Raw genomic sequence first — 18,882 nt, 5'->3', positions numbered from 1 at the left:
CGACTTTTTGTGCTCGAGTTCGTGAAATTAAAACTCAAAATGTCTTCGGAAAATGGAAAATACACATGTTATTGTCATTCTTAACCAAATTATGATATTCCTCCTCGGTTTTTGTTCTCTCAATTGGTGCTATCTATCAATTTCGATTTACAATTTGAGCAATTGCCTTCCATTTTTTACGAGGACCGCTTCGACGTAGAAAAAGCCTTCGGAGAAGCAAATTAATTGGCGATATGCGGGCAGCCACCAACAAGAACGGGGATCCATCCAACGCATCCCAGAGCTCAAGGCCATCCATCTTGCTTGCCGAAACATTATTGATGTTGATTGATTTATAAACAGTGCTGGTAGCGAATCGTGAAGAGAGTTGGGCCGATTAAGTTGTAGCCAAAACAATAGACAAAATGAAATTAGCATCGCGTAGAGTTCTTTCCACTTTTTCGCAGCGGAAAGTGGCAGCAGCTGCTGTCACATTTATTCACATGGCGGCAAGTGGCACACAATTTCAGCGAGCAAATATAATTTGCTTAAATATTCATAACACAGGGAGTGGAAATTGTGTAGTGCTGATGAACACGTACCCAGCATTAAAGGGGGAATTCCCCTTCCACACTCCACACTCTGCGGCATTAAATACAGCATCAATCAAGCGGCATTTGCAGCGGGTCTGTTTTCGGCTTTCTGCGGTTGGCAATAATTTAATGAAATATTCCGTTTGCCACATGAACTCGCTGCTAAAATTCAGCATATGGGGCACTGCGTAATTCAAATTAGGCCCAAACTTTTGGCAGTTCGGCTAATTGCCGCTGTGTTTTCGCTTCTCCCCCAAAAGCAAAAATAGTCACAACTCTAGCATGCTGCCAGCCAATTAAAGAATTTCCGCTGCACTCGCTAAAAGCAAAGAGGTTTGACTTTGTGGAAAGTCGAAAGCGCTAGTTCTTGCTGTTTGAAATACTCTTCGGGTAAAGCAATTTCCTATGCGGTTCCACCGGCAACAAAAATCTAAAATCCATTTTGTTAATGTTTTTTGGGATGTTCATTAAGGCCCTTCGCTTGTTTAAGTCAAAAGGGTGCGAGCGTTGGGAAAAAAGGACACACACTCAAAAAAATCAATTTTAAGTTTATATGTACAGACCATTTAACAATAAATCAGTATAAATTATTCATTGTTGCTTTGCTGCATCTTAAGTTTAGGTCTCATATCAAGAGAGATTTAAGTAGTAGTTCTGAAGCTAACATTTTGTTCAGTGTATTTTGCGGGCCACATATCCCCACCAGATGAACCCCCTCCTTGGTGGAATTTTAAAAGGGAAGCCAGTTGGAGTTGTGTATTTGTATTGCTTTTATACCTCTCGCGTTTGCCGACAAATTCATTATGTGTTCGTAATTAGTGCGGGAAATGGGAAAAGCAAACGCAAAAAGTGAGAAGGGAAAACAAATTAGAATTCCTTTTTTCGTCCTCGCTGCAGGGTTCTGGCCACCAGGTGGCGCTGTTGCATCCACTTAGCAATTAGCTGACAGGGAATGCAATATAAATTAGCTGTCACAGCTGTAAAAAGGATTCCCGGAGCAGGCCAGGTGTCTATGAGCAAGCCATCAAAATGGCACATGTGTCATTCTAAATTCAAATCTACTTTTTAAAAGTCTAATTTTACTCGACACGAAATATACATAAATTTAAAGCCTGGAAAAGAGGAGAAAAGATGTCGCGCAAGCGGAGAAGTTTTTCGGTATCAGCAGGCCGCTCAAACTATATGCCTGTGTTGGTGCCCGCCGTCAAGAGTTCCGAAATGGTATTCAAGGAAGCGGCTGCCCATGCAGCGGGCGTGGCAGCAGGATCAGCTGTGGGTCACGCCATCGGATCAGGGATAACCGGGCTATTGAGGCGGGGAGACCAGCAGCCGCGCCACAGCGATTTGGTCGAGGAAGGTCCATGCGCCAAGGAAATGAAGCAGTTCTTGAAGTGCATCGAGGAAAATTACGATCTCAGTGTGTGCAAGGAGTTCAACGATGCTGTGCGACGATGCCACCGCCAGAACAATATTTAGGAATCTAGGAACGGGAAAGATTTTAATTTGTCAAATTATAAGAAGTTCATGCGCAGCCTTTTAAGTAACTCGCAATAAAATTTCAGTTATTAGACTTACCACTGCGGAATTTTCACATATACCAGGGATAATAGTAACCTCATTGCTTACCAGACATTTATTAGAGCTCCGCTGCCATGTCATTGTCACTATAATCTGCGCATTAGAGCCCGAAAACCCCTTTCCAATCATTAAATATTCCATTTTGTCCTTGGGTCCAATTTGAATAGACCTCAGCACTTCCAATCAAGTTCAGGCGATGTGGGTGCGCAATTAAAATGCTTTATGACAGGTTCTTCGTCCTTGAGCTTCCCCTTTTTTACCACTTTAAAGCTGCCCCATTGTCACATGCTCGCTGCTCCTTTGGAGCTGTTATTTTTCGTCATTCTCAGTTAATTGTGATTTGGTTTACTGTCATCCTTGTCTCTCTTGGCTCTCCTGGCTCCTGTCGCTCGACCCCTTGTCAGGATCTCGGCTTTGTTTGCCTTTCTACTTTGTCTGTGGATCCGGGCGCATATTTACTTTAATTTTGTTTTGTTATGTTACTTCGCCACCGTCCAAAAATGAAGGACCCCCCCCACCGATTTCATCGTTGAACGCGCTTTTCTCCTCGCTTTGAGCGCTTTTGTTTCGCGTTTTTGCGTTTTTCCCGCTTTTCCCAAACTTTTTCATTTCGCTTTTTTATCTGCTTGGCTTGCGCGCAATTAAGCCAGCGAAATGTTTTTGGCCACGTCAAGGCGACGACGCTGACATTGAGGACCCCAGAGAGAATACCCTTTTTAATTTCAAGCATATTTTCGCAGCACCCAACTCCTCGGAGGGATGCGTACGCATTATACAGTCAAGCCTGCCTAACCTGAAACACTTGGCGGTTATGACATGTTTTAATAATTTAAGAATGCCAATTCCGCTAAGAGGCAACGTAAAAATAATACATTCGTTGAAGCATTCCACAGCAATAAATGCAAATGGAACGTAGACTGTCTTCAAACTAAACTGTTAAATTCGTGTTTTCTATCTATAAAAATAGACACATTGCCATTAAAGTTTTTAAAGTTTTGAGCCAATTGGCTCTTCATTTTTACGAGTCTAACCAAATTGCACTCAAGGAAGCTGAACTGTATGTTTGCAGCTGTCTTAAGCGCTTTGCCCGGCTTAATGAAAACAAATTAAATTTTGGCCAGCAGCAGCGGGCCTAATAAATATTTATTATGTGCTCAAAACTTGCCCGGCTCACACGCTCTTAAAGAGGGCATCCTGCAGGCCCGGCCCCCGCTGATCTGGCACATCCAGGCCAAAAAGCTGGTCCTGGCAGCAAGGACCTCCCACTGCGGTCAGCGGAACTGGTCGGCACGTTAGTGTGAACTGGGGTCGAGTGCAGCTGGGATCTGACATGGCAGTCAGGTCAAGCCATAATTACGTCCAATTAAGAGTCCTTGAATTGGAAACTAGTGCTCCCATTTCAGTTACCACTGGCACGGGCTTCGTGTTCCCATTGAATTTTGCGGGTGCTTTTGCATATGAAGATGTCATCTATAATTAAAGTTTACTTATTTATTACATTTCTCAATAACGTTCTGTTGACGAGACACCCGAAATTGGGGTATCCTGTCATTTGCTGAATTGCTGACGATATCGTTATTTTGCTGTCATTACCAAGCGGGGAAGCACCCATATCTGATGTGAAATATGATGTACGGCAGGCAAAAAGCGGGAAACACATTAAGGATGAGATAGCAAAATCCAACACACAGATGGATTTGTAGTTGCAGTTGCATTGGCAGGTGACGGGTGCAACAGCAAAAGCGTTTCATTGATTGCCTCTTTTTGTTGCCACCGAATTTTCCTGTTTCCATTGTTTCTTTTCACGCTTTTCCCGCCCAAAGAAAGCACTGCGGGGGGAAACGCAGGGGGGAAAGTGTGAAATTCGATATGGCAAACACGCATTCAACTGCGACTCAGCCGTGTTTTAACTCTTTATTGTGGTGTATCGGGAACATTTTCCGACAATACTTTAAATACTTTCAACAATGCATTAATTTCAGTTTTATGCATAAGGGAATTTACTTTATGCCATACTAATTAGAGAACTAACAAAATTAGCTTAAATAGTTAATCACGACTTTGGTGTTTATAAAGATAGACCGATTACTGCGGATTTTTCAGTGTAATGGTCGCCGGCGTGTGTTTTTGTGTGCGCATGGGGGCGTGGCCACAGGAAGAAGGAAAAGCGAGGAAAACCGGCTGTGGGCAAACAATGAGAAATGGCTGGTCCACCTGGTTCACTGTTCCACTGGCCACACTAGGTCGGTGCGTGTGTGTGTGTGTGTGGAGAGCACTTTCTGCTGGCCGACCGAGCAGAACGTGTTTAATTTAATTCCCCGGGCAACTCGCTCCACGGACACGTGGGCAAATCGCATAAAATGCTAATAAAATCAAATCAATTTCACAAGTGGTCGGGCAGTGGGGCGTGCAATGCAATAAATTGTATCAAAATCGTGTAACCAAATTGGTTGAATGGCCAGTAAGTGCATTAGTTTTGAGCGCATCTGTCAAATTTCAAATTGATGTGCAGCAAACTGTGGCGAACGCTGCACTGCTGCAAGGCTGCGGAGCTGCAGAGCAACGGCCGGCGGAAGCGGAAATGCATTTCCGAAAACCGGAAATGCACTGCATTCGAATTGCAAATGGCGTCCAGAAACCCCATGAATATGGAGAGGACCAGCAGAATTGCTTTGGCTGCCCGAGGCCCCGAAAAGTTGGTAATTCCAGCATGTGGACCAAGTTGCCGTCCAATAAATATTTCAGAAACACAACTTTCCGGCGCTTCGGAGTTCATTAAAGATGGGAGAACTAAATTTAAATTGCTGCCCGGTCTGGCCAACTCCTTGCCTGCTCTTTGTCCATTTGCATATTAATTAAACCCTACAGCCGAAAGGTCAAAATACCAAAATGCCGGGCCAAAAACCATAAGCTGACCACCACACACACTCACCCAGTTGCCAGCTGCTTTATTAGATGGCGAGGCATATTTTTGGCCCGAAACGCCCACAAAAGTAAAACAGCTGAGCCCAGTTTAAGCCCATAAAAATTTAATTTCGCCTTAACAATGGGCGTATGGGGCAACAATTTGCCGTCAGCCGAAATTCATCCTGCTCACCCCGCCGCCGGAATGTGTCACTTAAATATCAATTTAATTTCCATAATAAAGCCAGCGCCTACAGGACATTTCCCCCGGGGGATTTTCCCTATGATTGACAGTTTGTTTAGCTCAGTAGAATGAGGAGGGTGGGGGCACACCCGAAAAGTAGTTGACAGAACATTGATTGAAATAAGTAGATCAAATATGTATTATTAGAACGGACGGAATTTCAGTAGCGAAACAATCGTGCAGCTATGGTTAATTGTATTTGCCCTGCTCTCATCGCCCGAAGGAAAAAAGGAGAAATGGGAGAAGGACCTTAGCCATTTGTGAGCGGAGTTTGTTTAGTTATGATTAAGGAAATTTAGCTGATTGCAATGCAAATACGTATTAACTTTATCACAGTTTACTCGGGTACGCCCAGTGGGCGGAAATCACTTATATAACGTCAATATTAGCATGCCAAAGGTATATAAATAACTCAATTTGGTGGTAAATTCACAAAGTTAATGAGTCACGGGGAAACAGTTTGAATTTCAAAGACGATTTTACGATGAATCAAACAAATAGAACTATTTTACATAAAATAGTTTAAAATGTTCGAGTTAAAACCTTTTTATCTTAGGACCACATTTTTCTACAGTAAAATGAATTCAATATTCCATTGCACATAAATGTATTCGCAAGTATACAGTGTATCAACATAAAGGCAGTGCAAATGAAACAATAAAGCAAACTTAAAAGTCCATTAAAAATGCTTAAGCGACTTTATAAAGTCGCCAGACCGCGTCAACTTGGTGACATTTGGGGGGAAATGGAAAGGGGATGTGGATGTGGATGTGGACTGAACTGAGCTGAACTGAACCCACAGAAATATAGCGTATACTTGATGAACTGCTGTCTATACAAAGAAACGAATGTGGAAAAATTATGTAGATCTGTGAATGGTTCCTACAAGTTATGGAATCTGCAGTAAAGCAGTCAAATGCAATCCATAAATATATAATTTTTATAGTAGCGCAAGTCTTTGCTCTTAAATTTACATGGGATAAAACTTTTTTGTCAGTGTTCTGTAGTCGCCGACAATAAATAGAAATCTCAATTTACGATGCGTTAGTTGAGCTGCCGTTCTGTATTTTTCCGAGAGGGCTTGGTGGTTACTAATGCCACTAGGACCTCGTTGTTCCTGCTGACTGGTGGGTGGTGGGAGCTGGGTGGAGGCGGCGCAGTGTCCTTGCTGGGATCCCAGTTGCCTCTCTAATGGCATTTGTGATGGCTGCGGTTATAGTCGCCGTCGCCGTTGACGATGATGTTGATTGGCGATTCGCCGGCGCATGCATGGATATGTCTCCATCTCCAGCTCCATCGTCCTAGTCCTGCGGCGATGTGCCGATGTCCTCTGAAAAGTGCACAAGGGGTGCTTATGCGTTGACATTAAAAACTTTGCTTCACTGGTGCGAAACCGAAACCAAAACTTAACCGACGCAGAGTTCAATTATGTCATAAAAGTTCTGGTCTCTCGCCAAAGTTTTTCACTCCGCTAATACGTGACATAATTTGTGGTAATACGATTGGATGGGTCAGAATTGAGTGGTGGCAGACAGTTCTCTGGGGTTCGACTGACATCCAGACAGATACAATGTTTGCAACTTGTCTACAACGACGAAGAAGAGCGCCTCAATTAGCGGCCACTTCCGTTTCGACCAGTCGAGCGAGTCCGAAGGGGAAATTGCTGGCTTTTCTTCGGCGAAAATTAGCGGAAAATCTCAACCGCAAATGCGCTTTCCAGCGCAGTAAGCCGGCTTTCTTCTGGTCAAGACAATTCCGGCCAGATGCTCAAGGACTTTCGCTGCAACGAAAAGCGGCAACCTCGGCTAATTGGTCCTTGAATGCAAAGTGGTAGTAACTCAATTGGATTGTGGTCGGGATAAGCACAAAAGGACCTTTCTTCGCTCCGTACTTGCCGAGCCTTTTAAATTGCAATTGTCAGACCTAACAAAAGAGGTTAGGTTGTTATGAAGTTAATGCTAGGATGAAATTAATTTGAATTATGCAAATGTTAGCTTCCGTTTTTTAAGCCTGCTGGCATAAATCATAATTTCATAAGTTGAACTCTAACGTGTATTATTTGATTTTCCAGTATTTTTTCTATTGCTACGGAATGTAGATATAAATGGTTTGAAATCGAAATAATTCGAAATATTTAAATAATTAAATTAGCTGAATGTATAAATTAATGCACGCATTTAATACATAAAGGCAGCATTGAATTAATTATTCCATTATGGCTCTGATAAATAATGATGAGTTTTGACATCGTTTAAACCATTTTTTTCTACTTTTGAAGTCGGGCTTTGTGGCCAACGGGGCTTAACATTTGATGGGGATACTACAGAATTTTATGTGCTTCAAATGTGCAACGATTTCGCTTTCGCCGAAACCATTTTCCCTCTGAAAGTGACAGCGCATAACTTTCCACAAATTGCTGCATCATTTCAGCTTCTTTGGGTAAACTATTTCAGCTCGGGCCTCGCATAAATATGAATTTGCAAATTTACATGCCACTAAAAAAGCAACAAACTTTTACTCTGTGTTTTTTAGTTGCAACTATGCGGCGAGCAAGGACATTTTTCGGAGGAGCGGCGGAAAACTGGGGAAAACCTCTCAGAAAATAGGCGCAAAAGTGTGCGCCGAGATAAAGCTTTGTTGTTGTTTGTCCCCTTGACAAACCCGCACTTTTGTTGCTGCGCCTCTTGTTCGCTGTTGTTGTTGCGGCTCTGGTGGAACGCATAAAAACTTTTTAATTAAATTCCCCTGCCAAGCCAGGAGCCACTTGTTGTGCTTGGTCGGAGCTCGGGGCGCGGGGCAAAGAGTTCACTTGGTGACAAGTTTGCATAAAGTAGTAAAAAAGCTATTTTTATACCGTTAAGGGGTTCGGTGCACTGAGAGAAAAACTAATCACACGTTTCTGTAGCTTGAACTTTAGATTTTATAAATAAATGCCTGTTATATGACAGTGTATAAAGCCAGGCTTAGGCAGTAGAAGTTTTCAACTGTACTGCAGTTGCATAGTCAGAAAAGTTTCGAATTCTTCTGCCGAGCAGCTGAGGAAACTCAAACTGAGGAAATTTCGCACTTGGCCTAGTGACTACCAGTTTTCTGGCAATTAACATAATCAAAATTTTTTTGCTTTCTCGAAACTTCTGGCACGATAAATCATTTTCATATATTTTCTGCAATTTTCCACTTCAATCAGCAGGGGGCAAATGGAATTGCAGCTGGCTGGCCCACGGAATCAATTTGGAAACGTTTAAATTGTATATTTCCTCCTTCCTCCATCTCCAGACTGTTTACCAAGGGCCTGGGGCACCTCATTGGGTTATCCTTGGAGTCCGGATGCTCGGAGCAGTTGCAACAGGCAGCCGGGTCCTCCTACATCCTTTTCCTTCTGCTGACGCATCCTTTGGCTCCGTCCTGCCGCAACAAGTGTCCGCTTGCCCGAGTTTTGGATGGACTCCTTGGGGTGGCAGCTGTTGCTCTCCGGCTGCTGTTTGCATTTTAATGCTACACTGCCTCGGGCGAGTCAATGTTGCTTTTTGGGCCACTCAATTAAGCGGGCTTTGCGGAAAATGCCGTGGAAAAGCCCATTAAGAGAGCTGCAATTATTTTATTAAAAATACATTAAAACGCTAGATTTAAATTGAGCTGCAGTCTTTGGAGGGTTGTATATTTAATTCCAGAAATGTGCTGCAATAAATACGAGAGATTTATCTTGTCTATTAGTTAATTGAACACAAAAATTGTGGTTAATTAACATTTATATAAAATGAGCAGTAATTGTTGATATTTTTTAGCTTGCCCGCTCACTCTGAAATTTAGCGGAAGGGTCAGCATGACAAGTGGTAAAAGTTTGCGGACCGCTGACAGCCGCTGAACTTTTCCGACAAATTACTCGACCCAGCAGCGACATTTGCACCTGTCGTTTTTGCCCGATGGAACTTTTCCCCTCGCCACGCCTTCAAAGATATATACGCACATCACTGTCAGCGGAAATATCTTGTATTTGGCTTTTTGTTTGGCTGCCTTTTCTAAATTTAGAATGTGCTCGGCAGAAAAGTTTGGACAAAGTCAGATGTGAAATAAACATGCTAGAATCGAAAATTCAATTTAAACGTCACAGCGCACTGTCATCAAATCATAACTCGGCGCAAGGGAACTGGGAAGGTGATATCGTATGCGAGAAACGTGTTTGTTGGCCTTCGGAAATCTGGCAAATGTCAGACAGATTGTCACAGAGGAAAAGCGGATGGCATCTGTGTGCGTTGGAGTGCCCCATGAATGGACCGCAAACGCAGCATTTTCCCCTCAATGAATGAGTCCGGAAACCGAAATGCACCGAGGTTGTCACTTGCCAATTTTCCCAGTTTTCGACAGAGGCAAAACGCCAAAAAAAAGTAGCTTTCATTGATTGCAAAGCCGTTCAATGGAAGCCATTCTCCTGAATGGGCCAAATTGCAGGCCGCCTATTAGAGCCAAGAGATTTGGTCGGATTTCAGCTACCCGGCATCGAATTAAGTTGGCACCACTTTCTTGGCGCCTTTCTCTTGAATATATGCTGAAAAACGAAATTCGGGTGACATATAAATGGATATTCTTGAATGAAAATCAATTGGTCGGAGAAGGACGAAAAAAGTAATGGTTAGTCACTAAGAGAAATAACACGATTGCTAAGAACTTAATTTCAAGTCAATATTAAGCAAATCAAATAATGAAATTGGTTTTGCTTAAGTTTAAAAATTTCGAGTCCAGCGATTTTCCATCAATTTTCAGCTGATCGAGTTACCAGCAGCTCTGTAAGTTCGATACTTGGATTTCAATCAAAGAAAAATATTTACATTTTTCACTTAGTCAGGCGGGCGAAATGAAATGAAATGAAATGCCAAACAAAGGACTCAAAATGCGCCAGGCAATAAAGTGTGGAAAAAGAAACCGAATAATTGTATAAAATAAGAAATAAGAAAACGAGCCACTAAAGAGGCTGAAGCGGCAGCCTTGAAGTTCCATCTCCTGCAAGGAATTAAACTAATATTTATCAAAGAGATGAGCGAGACGTGCTTCAAGCTAAACAAAAGAAGGCAGCGAAAGCCGGCGCCATCCTGGGAGCAATGAGGAATGGTCCCGCCAAGCCCGAGCGGGGAGAACAAGGAGCAGGATGAGCTGAAGGATCCCTCCGAGATGCTGCAGCGTCACGCAGACTAAGGCAAGTGACGCTGTCAAAAAGCGGAATGAATGGAGCATGGAGCCCCTCTCGTCTGCTGTTACACGGCATAAAATTGGGGATTCAACGTGGTATCACTTTGGAAATATAGTGGTTTCACTTTGGAAAAATCCATATATGGCTTTTGTATTGCCTCTTGAGGGTGTCTAAATGGATGCAGTGAAAGCATTAAAGCTAATATTATGGTAGTTACATATAGTAAGGCATTTCGTTGAAAGTTTGGGTGAAACTAGGCCGCACACTTTTCTGTCTCCACAGATTTTTCCAGATTGTTAAGGGCCTTTTTTCCCAGTGAATGTGTGCCAGAGTGGCGCGAAAGTTGAGCCAACTTTATGCTAATTAGCAGCTGCTAACCAGCGTTAAAACTTTGCACTTAACAGGCGCTGGAGGAGCAGGAGTGGAACACCCCGACATGTGTTCCAATGTCCTCCAACCTGGCGGCCACGCAATTTTCGGGCGGCCAGAATCTTGTGCATTGTGGCTCCTCAAATTGGATAATTGCCGCTTTTCGGACAGCTGGTCCCACAATGGACACTGAGATATATGCTTTCAGGGTATATATTCTTGGCTCAGCACTTTCCGCCGTCTCATGGAGCACTGAGCTCCCACCCTCCGCCCTATACCTTCAAAAATATCCATTTATAAGCATACATTTCGCTTGGTACGGCAGTCGGCTTGGGTAATTGCATTGAAATGGGAAAATAAAACGGCAATAAATATGCCCATTGTGTGCCAGTGCGACTTTAGAGCCAACAATGCGCGCCATAAATTAACTAAATTGAAAACCATTTTGGTGCAGCGCTCTCAGAAGCTCTGCACCTCCCAAAAACCCCGACCTTCGTCGTCGGCAACACTTTTATATTCATTACATTTCACAGCGAGCTCGAGTCTATTGTGGCCTGCGTTTGAAAGGGGAACTAAGCTCCATGAAAGAGTTGGTTATTAGATGACGCTATTTCATTGATAACTATGCTGTGGCTCATTTAAAAGTATTAAAAATCGGGCATGAAATGCTTGACCAAAGAAGACATATTCATTGCAATACCTTCCCAAATAATACGAAAAAGTCAGTTGGGAGTGTAATCAGCTTGTTTCACTTCCCAGTAAGAGCATTACAGAGCCAGCTCAGAATTTTGTGCAATATTTTCGCAGCTTTTTTCCCTCCTTGATGCGCTTTCCGCTCAGTGCGCACATAAATATGCAATAGAAACTTTTCTCACGTTTTTGATTGTATTTTTTGTGCAGCGTCATAAATATTTAATGTTTACTTTCGCCAGCAACCGGAAGTTTCGGAACTGAGCTTCATTTTTTATCCCCCCTCCAGCTTTCAAGATCAGCGCATTGCTATCCTTGCAGAGTAGCCGAGCATCCTTTATTGCTTTCCATGTGGCCGCCGGCGGTAAATAGATACAATGTGTTGAGTGTCGCAGATTTCCCCTAATGTCCTTATTAAAGGGGACTGGATAAGCACGGGAAACGCGACTCCTTGGCAATGTTCCTAAATGTGGCCAAAAACCACACGATGCACTTCATTAACTTAATTAAAAATCTTGGCAGACGCTCGGCAAATAGGGCATACGAGTGCATAAAGAACGGCAAGTGTATGTGCAAGAACCGCAAAGCGAGTCATTTCCAGCTGAGTGCAAATAATGCGCTTTCCCCCACACAAACACGGAGAAAAACCCTCCTTAACCATTTTTAACAAGGTATATAGGATATCCAATATTATGCTTTGCATCAGACCATATTTTTTTGTCTGTGTACCCACACACTCGCAACTGCAGTACACACACTTTCATAACGCAGCACACGAAGCGTAAACTCAATTAAAAACTGTCGAGCTGTTGCCGCCATGCCGCATTTCTCCTGATGACGGAAGTTGATTATCTTTATCCAGTGTCAGAAAAACACACACATGTCGCCTTCCCTGTCTCGCATTTCCCTGCTCACCGGGTTTTTCCTAGGCTTTTCCTAGATCCGCTGTGTTTTTTCCATTCGCACTTAACGGCGCATGTAAATGCATTGTGCGACTCTTTTTTGTGGGCCACTGGAATTTCTCCTATTATGGCTTGTAATTTGTATTTTCTTGTTACCTTGCTACCTCTGTTGCAGGCGTAGGTAATTTGATTTCAAATGCAACTGTATTCATAAATTAGCCATCTAACTGGTTCAGCTTGCACAATGTAAGGGCCACAACGCACCGCACAGGATGCAAGCGAATTCCCCTGCTGAATAGTCAGATCTCATAAATGTCATTCGGGAATCGTGCTTGTCTGGGAGTTGTGGGCAAATAAATTTGTCATTCACTGAGCCACCACAAATTTGCACTCAGAAAAATACCACACAGTTGCAGTTGGACAGAAGGTATTTTCTTATTTTCTCTTGAAACTAAGCCGAAACAAACAATCAAAAATGTAAATAAAAATATATATTTTTAATTTTATTGTAGACTGCATTCGTATTTGTTCAAGTTAACTTTCAGTTAACAATTCCTATATTCCGAATTGTTTCTTCTTATAGTGACAACTTTTCGTATTCTCTGCTATGTGCGAGTTCATCTAAATGCGGAATGGAGCAAACATAGTCACTGCGAATGGAGTGATTGGGGCTCCCAGTGGCTGCATGTTGGGAATTTTTATCGGCTGCGCCCTACGCCACCCACTTCAACCGACACTCGCCCCACTGCAATACCCCTCCCGCCTGCGATATCTGCTCCACTCTGCTGCACTCTGTTGCAAATGCAATGCCTACAATGTCTCGAATGCGACTAAGCATGACGTTGATGAAGCGCATGCAACAGCTCAACTTAGTTGAAGGTTCATGGAATGGCAGGTTGATGTTGCTGTGCTTTGCTGCTACTGTTGCTGTTGCTGCTGCTTTGCTGTTGCTGCTGCAGTGCGGCGATGTGTTGCTGCTGTGCAGTTGCCGTTGCCGGCTGAATTTGTTGCTGACAATTTCTTGTTAGCGCCCGCTGTTCATGTTGCGGTTTAGTGTGCGTGTGTTCTAGACGATAAATTTTCAATTTCGCAACTTGCGTGGTTATGTGTGAGTGAGCGCGCGCGTTTTAGCGTTTCCGCCTGTTTAGCCACCATTCAACGCAGCACAACATGGCGTATGATTGATGCCGTCTCTGCCAGACACTCGCACACGCAGACAGGCGCTTATTATATTTACATAAAACAAAATCTCGCATGGTTAAAGGGTGAGAATGGGGTCTGTCGTGGGGAATTCAATGGCGCAACTCACTCCTACGTCATGTCTCGCGATTTGATGGAGCACCTGACACTCACACATCCACATCACACGCCCTCAATAATCTGGTAACACCAACACCACTTCCAAACACACACTTAACTTCCATTATGCGTTAGGTTCTTTAATTACTTACACACACCTCATCACTTATCTCATTCATTGCAGAACCGCGCTAAGCCAAGAAAAAGACGGGCTTAAAGGCAGAAAAAGAGATAGCAAGTAGGTGAGCCTTTCATCGTAGGAAATTCCCAAAGAAATTAAGGCCCAAATATGTTTAATCTTTAAATTCAATCACGAAATAGGATAACAGGAGGCAAAAAAATATGATAATCAAGATTATCACATGTGTTATTGTGTGATTTCTTATAACATTAAATCAGATTAAAATTTTAACATTCTAAAGTATCATGAATTTGGATAGAAAACATGCTAGTTTAAAAAGTGTTGAGCTTTTGCCATTATTATTGGCAACTTATTCAGGAGCCAATTCGGATTTGAAGATGTCGCTGCTTCTTTACCCATGCTTTTTTATTTTTATGCTTAGTGCATCTACTTAAGCTTCCGAGGAATTTAATTTCGGCATTATACCGCACTGAATGCATTCTCCAGGGCTCTTGCAAAACAATTTAATTAGTGGCAGCTAAGAGACAAAGTTATCCGGCAGCCATATAAAAAGATTTTATGACTCACTCACAGGATCATGAGCAAAGGCATGCCGCGTTTGTCCGGCAGCCTCATAAAAGTCAGCACAAGTATATTGAGTGGAAAATTGTGAGCCAGCGACGCACTTTGTTGCGATGCAGCTGCTGCATTTTCCCCAGCCGGAGTAGATTGCATTAGATTAAAGCATCGGTATCAGATGTCCCTTGCTTTTGTATCTGAAACCGGGATTAAATGGGTTCTTCTGTGAGCAGGGCGAAAAATCAAATCGATTGCAATTGGCCCGACTGGTGGTGAGCCATTAAATTGATTGAAGCCCCTGACTAGTACGTGTTGCGAACGGAAGGCCAACAAGTTGGAAATTTGCCAACAATTAGCAGTTGTGATTACCGCCCACCCCACCACGTGCTGAAAGGGGCGGCAGGACAATGGACAGTGGACAATGCACAATGCACAAGGACAAAGGCGACACATCAACTGAAATATTTCCGTAAATAAATGCGAAATGGTATTTTTTATGATGATGTCACAGCGCGCCAGAGAAATAATTTTAAAACCAATAAATTGTGCGAAAATACAACCGACAACAACAGAATGAGCTATAAAAGGGCAACAACAAATGTTTGACTTGACAAAACGGGCATTTATGTAGGGGAGCATAAATTCCTTTGGCGGGAATCATCGATGTTTCTGTTTTCGGGGCTTCATATGGCGCCATAAATAATCAAATGAAAATAACAAAGGACTGTAAGACGCAGCCCCGAAATATGCAAATGCTGTGCGGAAATGTGGGAATGGGGAAAGCAAAACGTATTTCGTGTTGTTTTCCAACAGGAAACGGAAAAGAAGACGAAACGAGACAGGCCGTACCCGCAATTTATGTAAAATTCAATGCTTTATTACGTCGCACACGCTGACTAGCGCTCCCTCGTATGCAAATCATATCACTCATACGCCCACGTAAACTTTAAATGCAAAAACATTATCAAAAATGAAACACCAGTGAAAATGTCGGAACAAGAAGGATGCGAATTCCTAAAGATAAGCAAATGTTTTTGTTCTGCCTCTCGTTTCTACACATGTTTTGTGAACAAATTTTATTATGCACACAAATAAACAGGCCAGCACACACACACCCGAAATGCCTACATATGCCAGGAATTTTACACGAGCTGTTGTCAAACACTCTCAAACAAAATTAATGGTAAACAATGATCCGCTCACATTTTCCACTTATTTCTATGCTTTTTCCTCCCTGACCTTGACTTTGCGAGAGCGCGGCACAAAGGGTTGGCCACACACTATATCTGATTTTCCATTCATAAGGATATCCCAATCCTGACTGAAGGATTTTCGTCTGAAATTCGCCAACTGCTCTAAAAAAACTTTAAAAATTATTTTAAACAAAAATATAAAATATTTCACGAATAAAATAGCAATCAAGAGAATCTTTAAAGCTTGAACATTTTAAACTTAGCTCTCTGATTGATTCCCATATTTTGTTGGTGGGTGTAACTCACTGGCATAAATATATGATTCGAAATCAACGCATTCATTATTTATAACCACGCCAAACGCCGAGCGGAAAAAGTGTAAGGCAATGTAACCAGCAGCAGCTTGACACATAAACATCAAGTGCGGAGGAATTCACCCCTCGGAAGCCCATTGCGGGCCCCCTTTTCCCCGGCCAGACAAAGTACCCCAAAAAGGGGCGCCCATGTCGACAGCGGCAATTTAAAATTGCTGGCATTTTAACTCGCATCCATTTACAGCAATTTTGTGAGCTCTCGAGACGAGACGTGTCCCTCGTGTGATGTGTCAGGTTGAAATTACATCGGGCACTTGGCAAATGGCGAAAATGCTGCAAGGATAACGCTTGCGAGTGGGCCGTAAATAAGCAGAGTTGAGGCAAAAATTGAATGCGGAGCTTGAAAAATCAAATTTTATGACTTTGTAATTGAAAAGCGCTGGCAAAGCATAAGAAATGAGTGGGCGAACGTGGCGTATACGCGCACTCTCCGTGTTCAGAGCAGAGATTTTAATCTCCTGAGGCTTCCGTCCTGCAGTTTTCTGTCTTTTTGGGGATATATCATACATGCATACTTGTAAGCTATCTTAACTTACTGGTTGGCTAGGAATTTATATCTTGTAAGCATTTGAAAAGACGTAAAATGGCATGTTACATACGATTGCAGCTTAGGATCCTTTTACAAAAGCACGGTGCATATTTTCAGGCACCTTCTTAAAATGAACAAAAAGCGAAGAGATTTGTTCTACATTCTAAGATGGTTTTTGTCTGCTGCCTAAAAGAGGTCCTTGAGGAATTATGTTTACACAATATCATTCACTGAAATGATTGGCCGAACATTGCGCATACGACTAGTGGGCCGCACAGTTTAATCTTCCGTGGATTGCCGCCTGCACTTTCGCCATGTTTTTTTGCGGATTTATTACACTTTTTTCGCTGTCTCATTTCAGCAGTGAGTCACTTGCCTCGTGACTTTCGCTGCTCAGCCACAAATCTGCTTGGCTTTAAAAATGCTGTTTGTGTGTGGTAAAAAGCGAAAGAAAATCTTAATGCGCCAGAGTGGCGGCGCCAAGCCAAACCAAACCCCATAAAAAGCGAGGCTGGTGGACGGGTGGGCGGGGCAGCAGACCATAAACTGCAACCATCAACTGCATCGCATTCCCTTTCGAGTTTCGCAGTTCTTTAGCTTTTGAGTGGCTGCTGTGGGGGATACTCGAGCGGGCTGCTTGAAACAATTGCGGCGATATCTGCAAAAATTAAGTTTACGCTCGCTGATTTTAAAAAGCACTTTATGCGCATCCAGCTTTTATCTTTTGCCTGGATGAGCTTATTTGGGGCCGATGGTAACTTAAGGATTTGAAAGCGTCAGCGCGGCCATAAAATATATTTTGTGTTAACTGAAAGGCGAGCCAGTAAATCCGCACAGCACTTAATAACGCAGAAGGGGTGGCGGCATAAATCTAAATGGAAATATCCGCAGTAAACTATTTGCTGCCTTCCAACAAAGTGTAGCAGTTGGCCAACTAAAATTACACTTGTTTAGCAACTGGGTTTCCCCCGCATTTCGAATTGGATTCAGCTGCTGAAGAGGTCCTGTCAGCAAAGTCGAGCGGCTGCGGCAAACCTCAAGACGCTGCCGCAGAAGCCAGAGAAACTGCCAAATATTTGAAAAGTTCTGCGTCCGCAGGAGGAATGCCAGCTAAGGGGGCAAGAAGAAGCTGGCTGAGGGAAAGTTGCCCGTGCAGGACGAAGGACATAAATATTAAAACCTATGAATATTTACGCCCCTGTCAGCTTTGGCAATAATACAAATAAGGCCACTGCCAACAGAGGAGGCCTCTCTAAGCCTTAGCTGCCAAATCGCCCACCATGCGCCCCGAACGATTCATAATTAAATTACATTATTTATGTCCTGTTGCCAGGCGACCCGGACAGGAGTCGCAGCTCCGGACGGCGAGGCTTAAAGCGGCTTACGACTCGCTATTTGCTGACCAAATAATTGGGCCATCTTGTCCCCTTGATTAGCATAATTAACACCGAAAGTCACTCGAACGCAGCCACCCACCAAAAGCAAATAAATCCGAGTGCATTCGCACAAACTGGCAGCACAGCAATCACAAAATGAACTCGTGCGCATTTCGAAATTTCAATTGCCCGACAATTTCCCGCTGGAGATGAATTTTCTAAAAATTTCAAACCCAAACAAACACAGCAATGTTTTGCAATGCTATTTATCATTATGCCCGGCCGATTAGTTTGCTGGTTTTCGTGTACATGCCTCTTTGTTGTTCTACTTGTTTAGAATTTAGTGACACTCGGAATGTTTGTGCCATAAACTGTCAACTATTTTCAATGGTTAAATTAAGCAGGCTAATAATGAGCAGGAGAAATAGAACGTGTGAGTGTGAAAAACATTTTTAGAGTTGTTTTTAATAAAATATCCAACTTAAAAACGTATAAAAATTAGTATTAGAGTGGCAGGTTTCTGTCTTATGAACCAACTCACCTACTTGTAATTCTTGACCAGTTCGGCCACCAAGTTTTTGACCTCAGGGAATAGTTTTATAATGATGCTGGGCTCCAGCTTCGATTTGTTGCCCTCCAACTTGCTTCCAGTTTCACACAATTTTTGAGTGTGACACCTGGCGCACAGGTGTGGCAGTGTCTGGCCGTCTAGACGTCCTTGCCTCCCATTCCATTTTCCTGATTTTCGTGGCTCAATTGCCACTTGGTTGCCTTCAATTCAATAAATCGCGCAGGGAGACATGTAAGAACGGGACTCGCAAATGGCGTTTTAAAGCGCCTTCTCAATTGCGTGAGGTTCGACGACACCTTTCGAATGCCTAGCTATGGAATTCAATTAGGGAGAAATGTATAAATTGTATTTCTGTGCCCTTCCTTCCCCTTCCTCTAGGACTACTGACCACAAAGG

The 18,882-nt window shown here is 43.0% G+C and overlaps 2 protein-coding genes across 3 annotated transcripts in view; both read left to right on the top strand.

Annotated features, from left to right (window-relative positions):
* Positions 1–18,882, top strand: part of LOC6612932 (5-hydroxytryptamine receptor 1) — a 48,019-nt gene that overhangs the window by 24,760 nt on the left and 4,377 nt on the right. The gene's annotated exons all lie outside the window — the stretch shown is intronic.
* Positions 1,570–2,147, top strand: LOC6612934 (coiled-coil-helix-coiled-coil-helix domain-containing protein 10, mitochondrial). Its single transcript, XM_002037390.2, has one exon. The coding sequence runs from the start codon at positions 1,704–1,706 to the stop codon at positions 2,046–2,048; it is 345 nt and encodes a 114-aa protein (XP_002037426.1). The 5' UTR covers positions 1,570–1,703; the 3' UTR covers positions 2,049–2,147.

The sequence above is a fragment of the Drosophila sechellia genome, chromosome 3R (assembly GCF_004382195.2).
Source record: "Drosophila sechellia strain sech25 chromosome 3R, ASM438219v1, whole genome shotgun sequence".
NCBI lineage: Eukaryota > Metazoa > Arthropoda > Insecta > Diptera > Drosophilidae > Drosophila > Drosophila sechellia.
Note: the sequence above shows the minus strand (reverse complement) of the source record. Positions and strands in the feature narration are given on the sequence as shown.

Coding starts and splice junctions, on each gene's coding strand:
- LOC6612934 (XM_002037390.2), top strand. CDS start 1,704: ATGTCGCGCAAGCGGAGAAGTTTTTCGGTATCAGCAGGCCGCTCAAAC.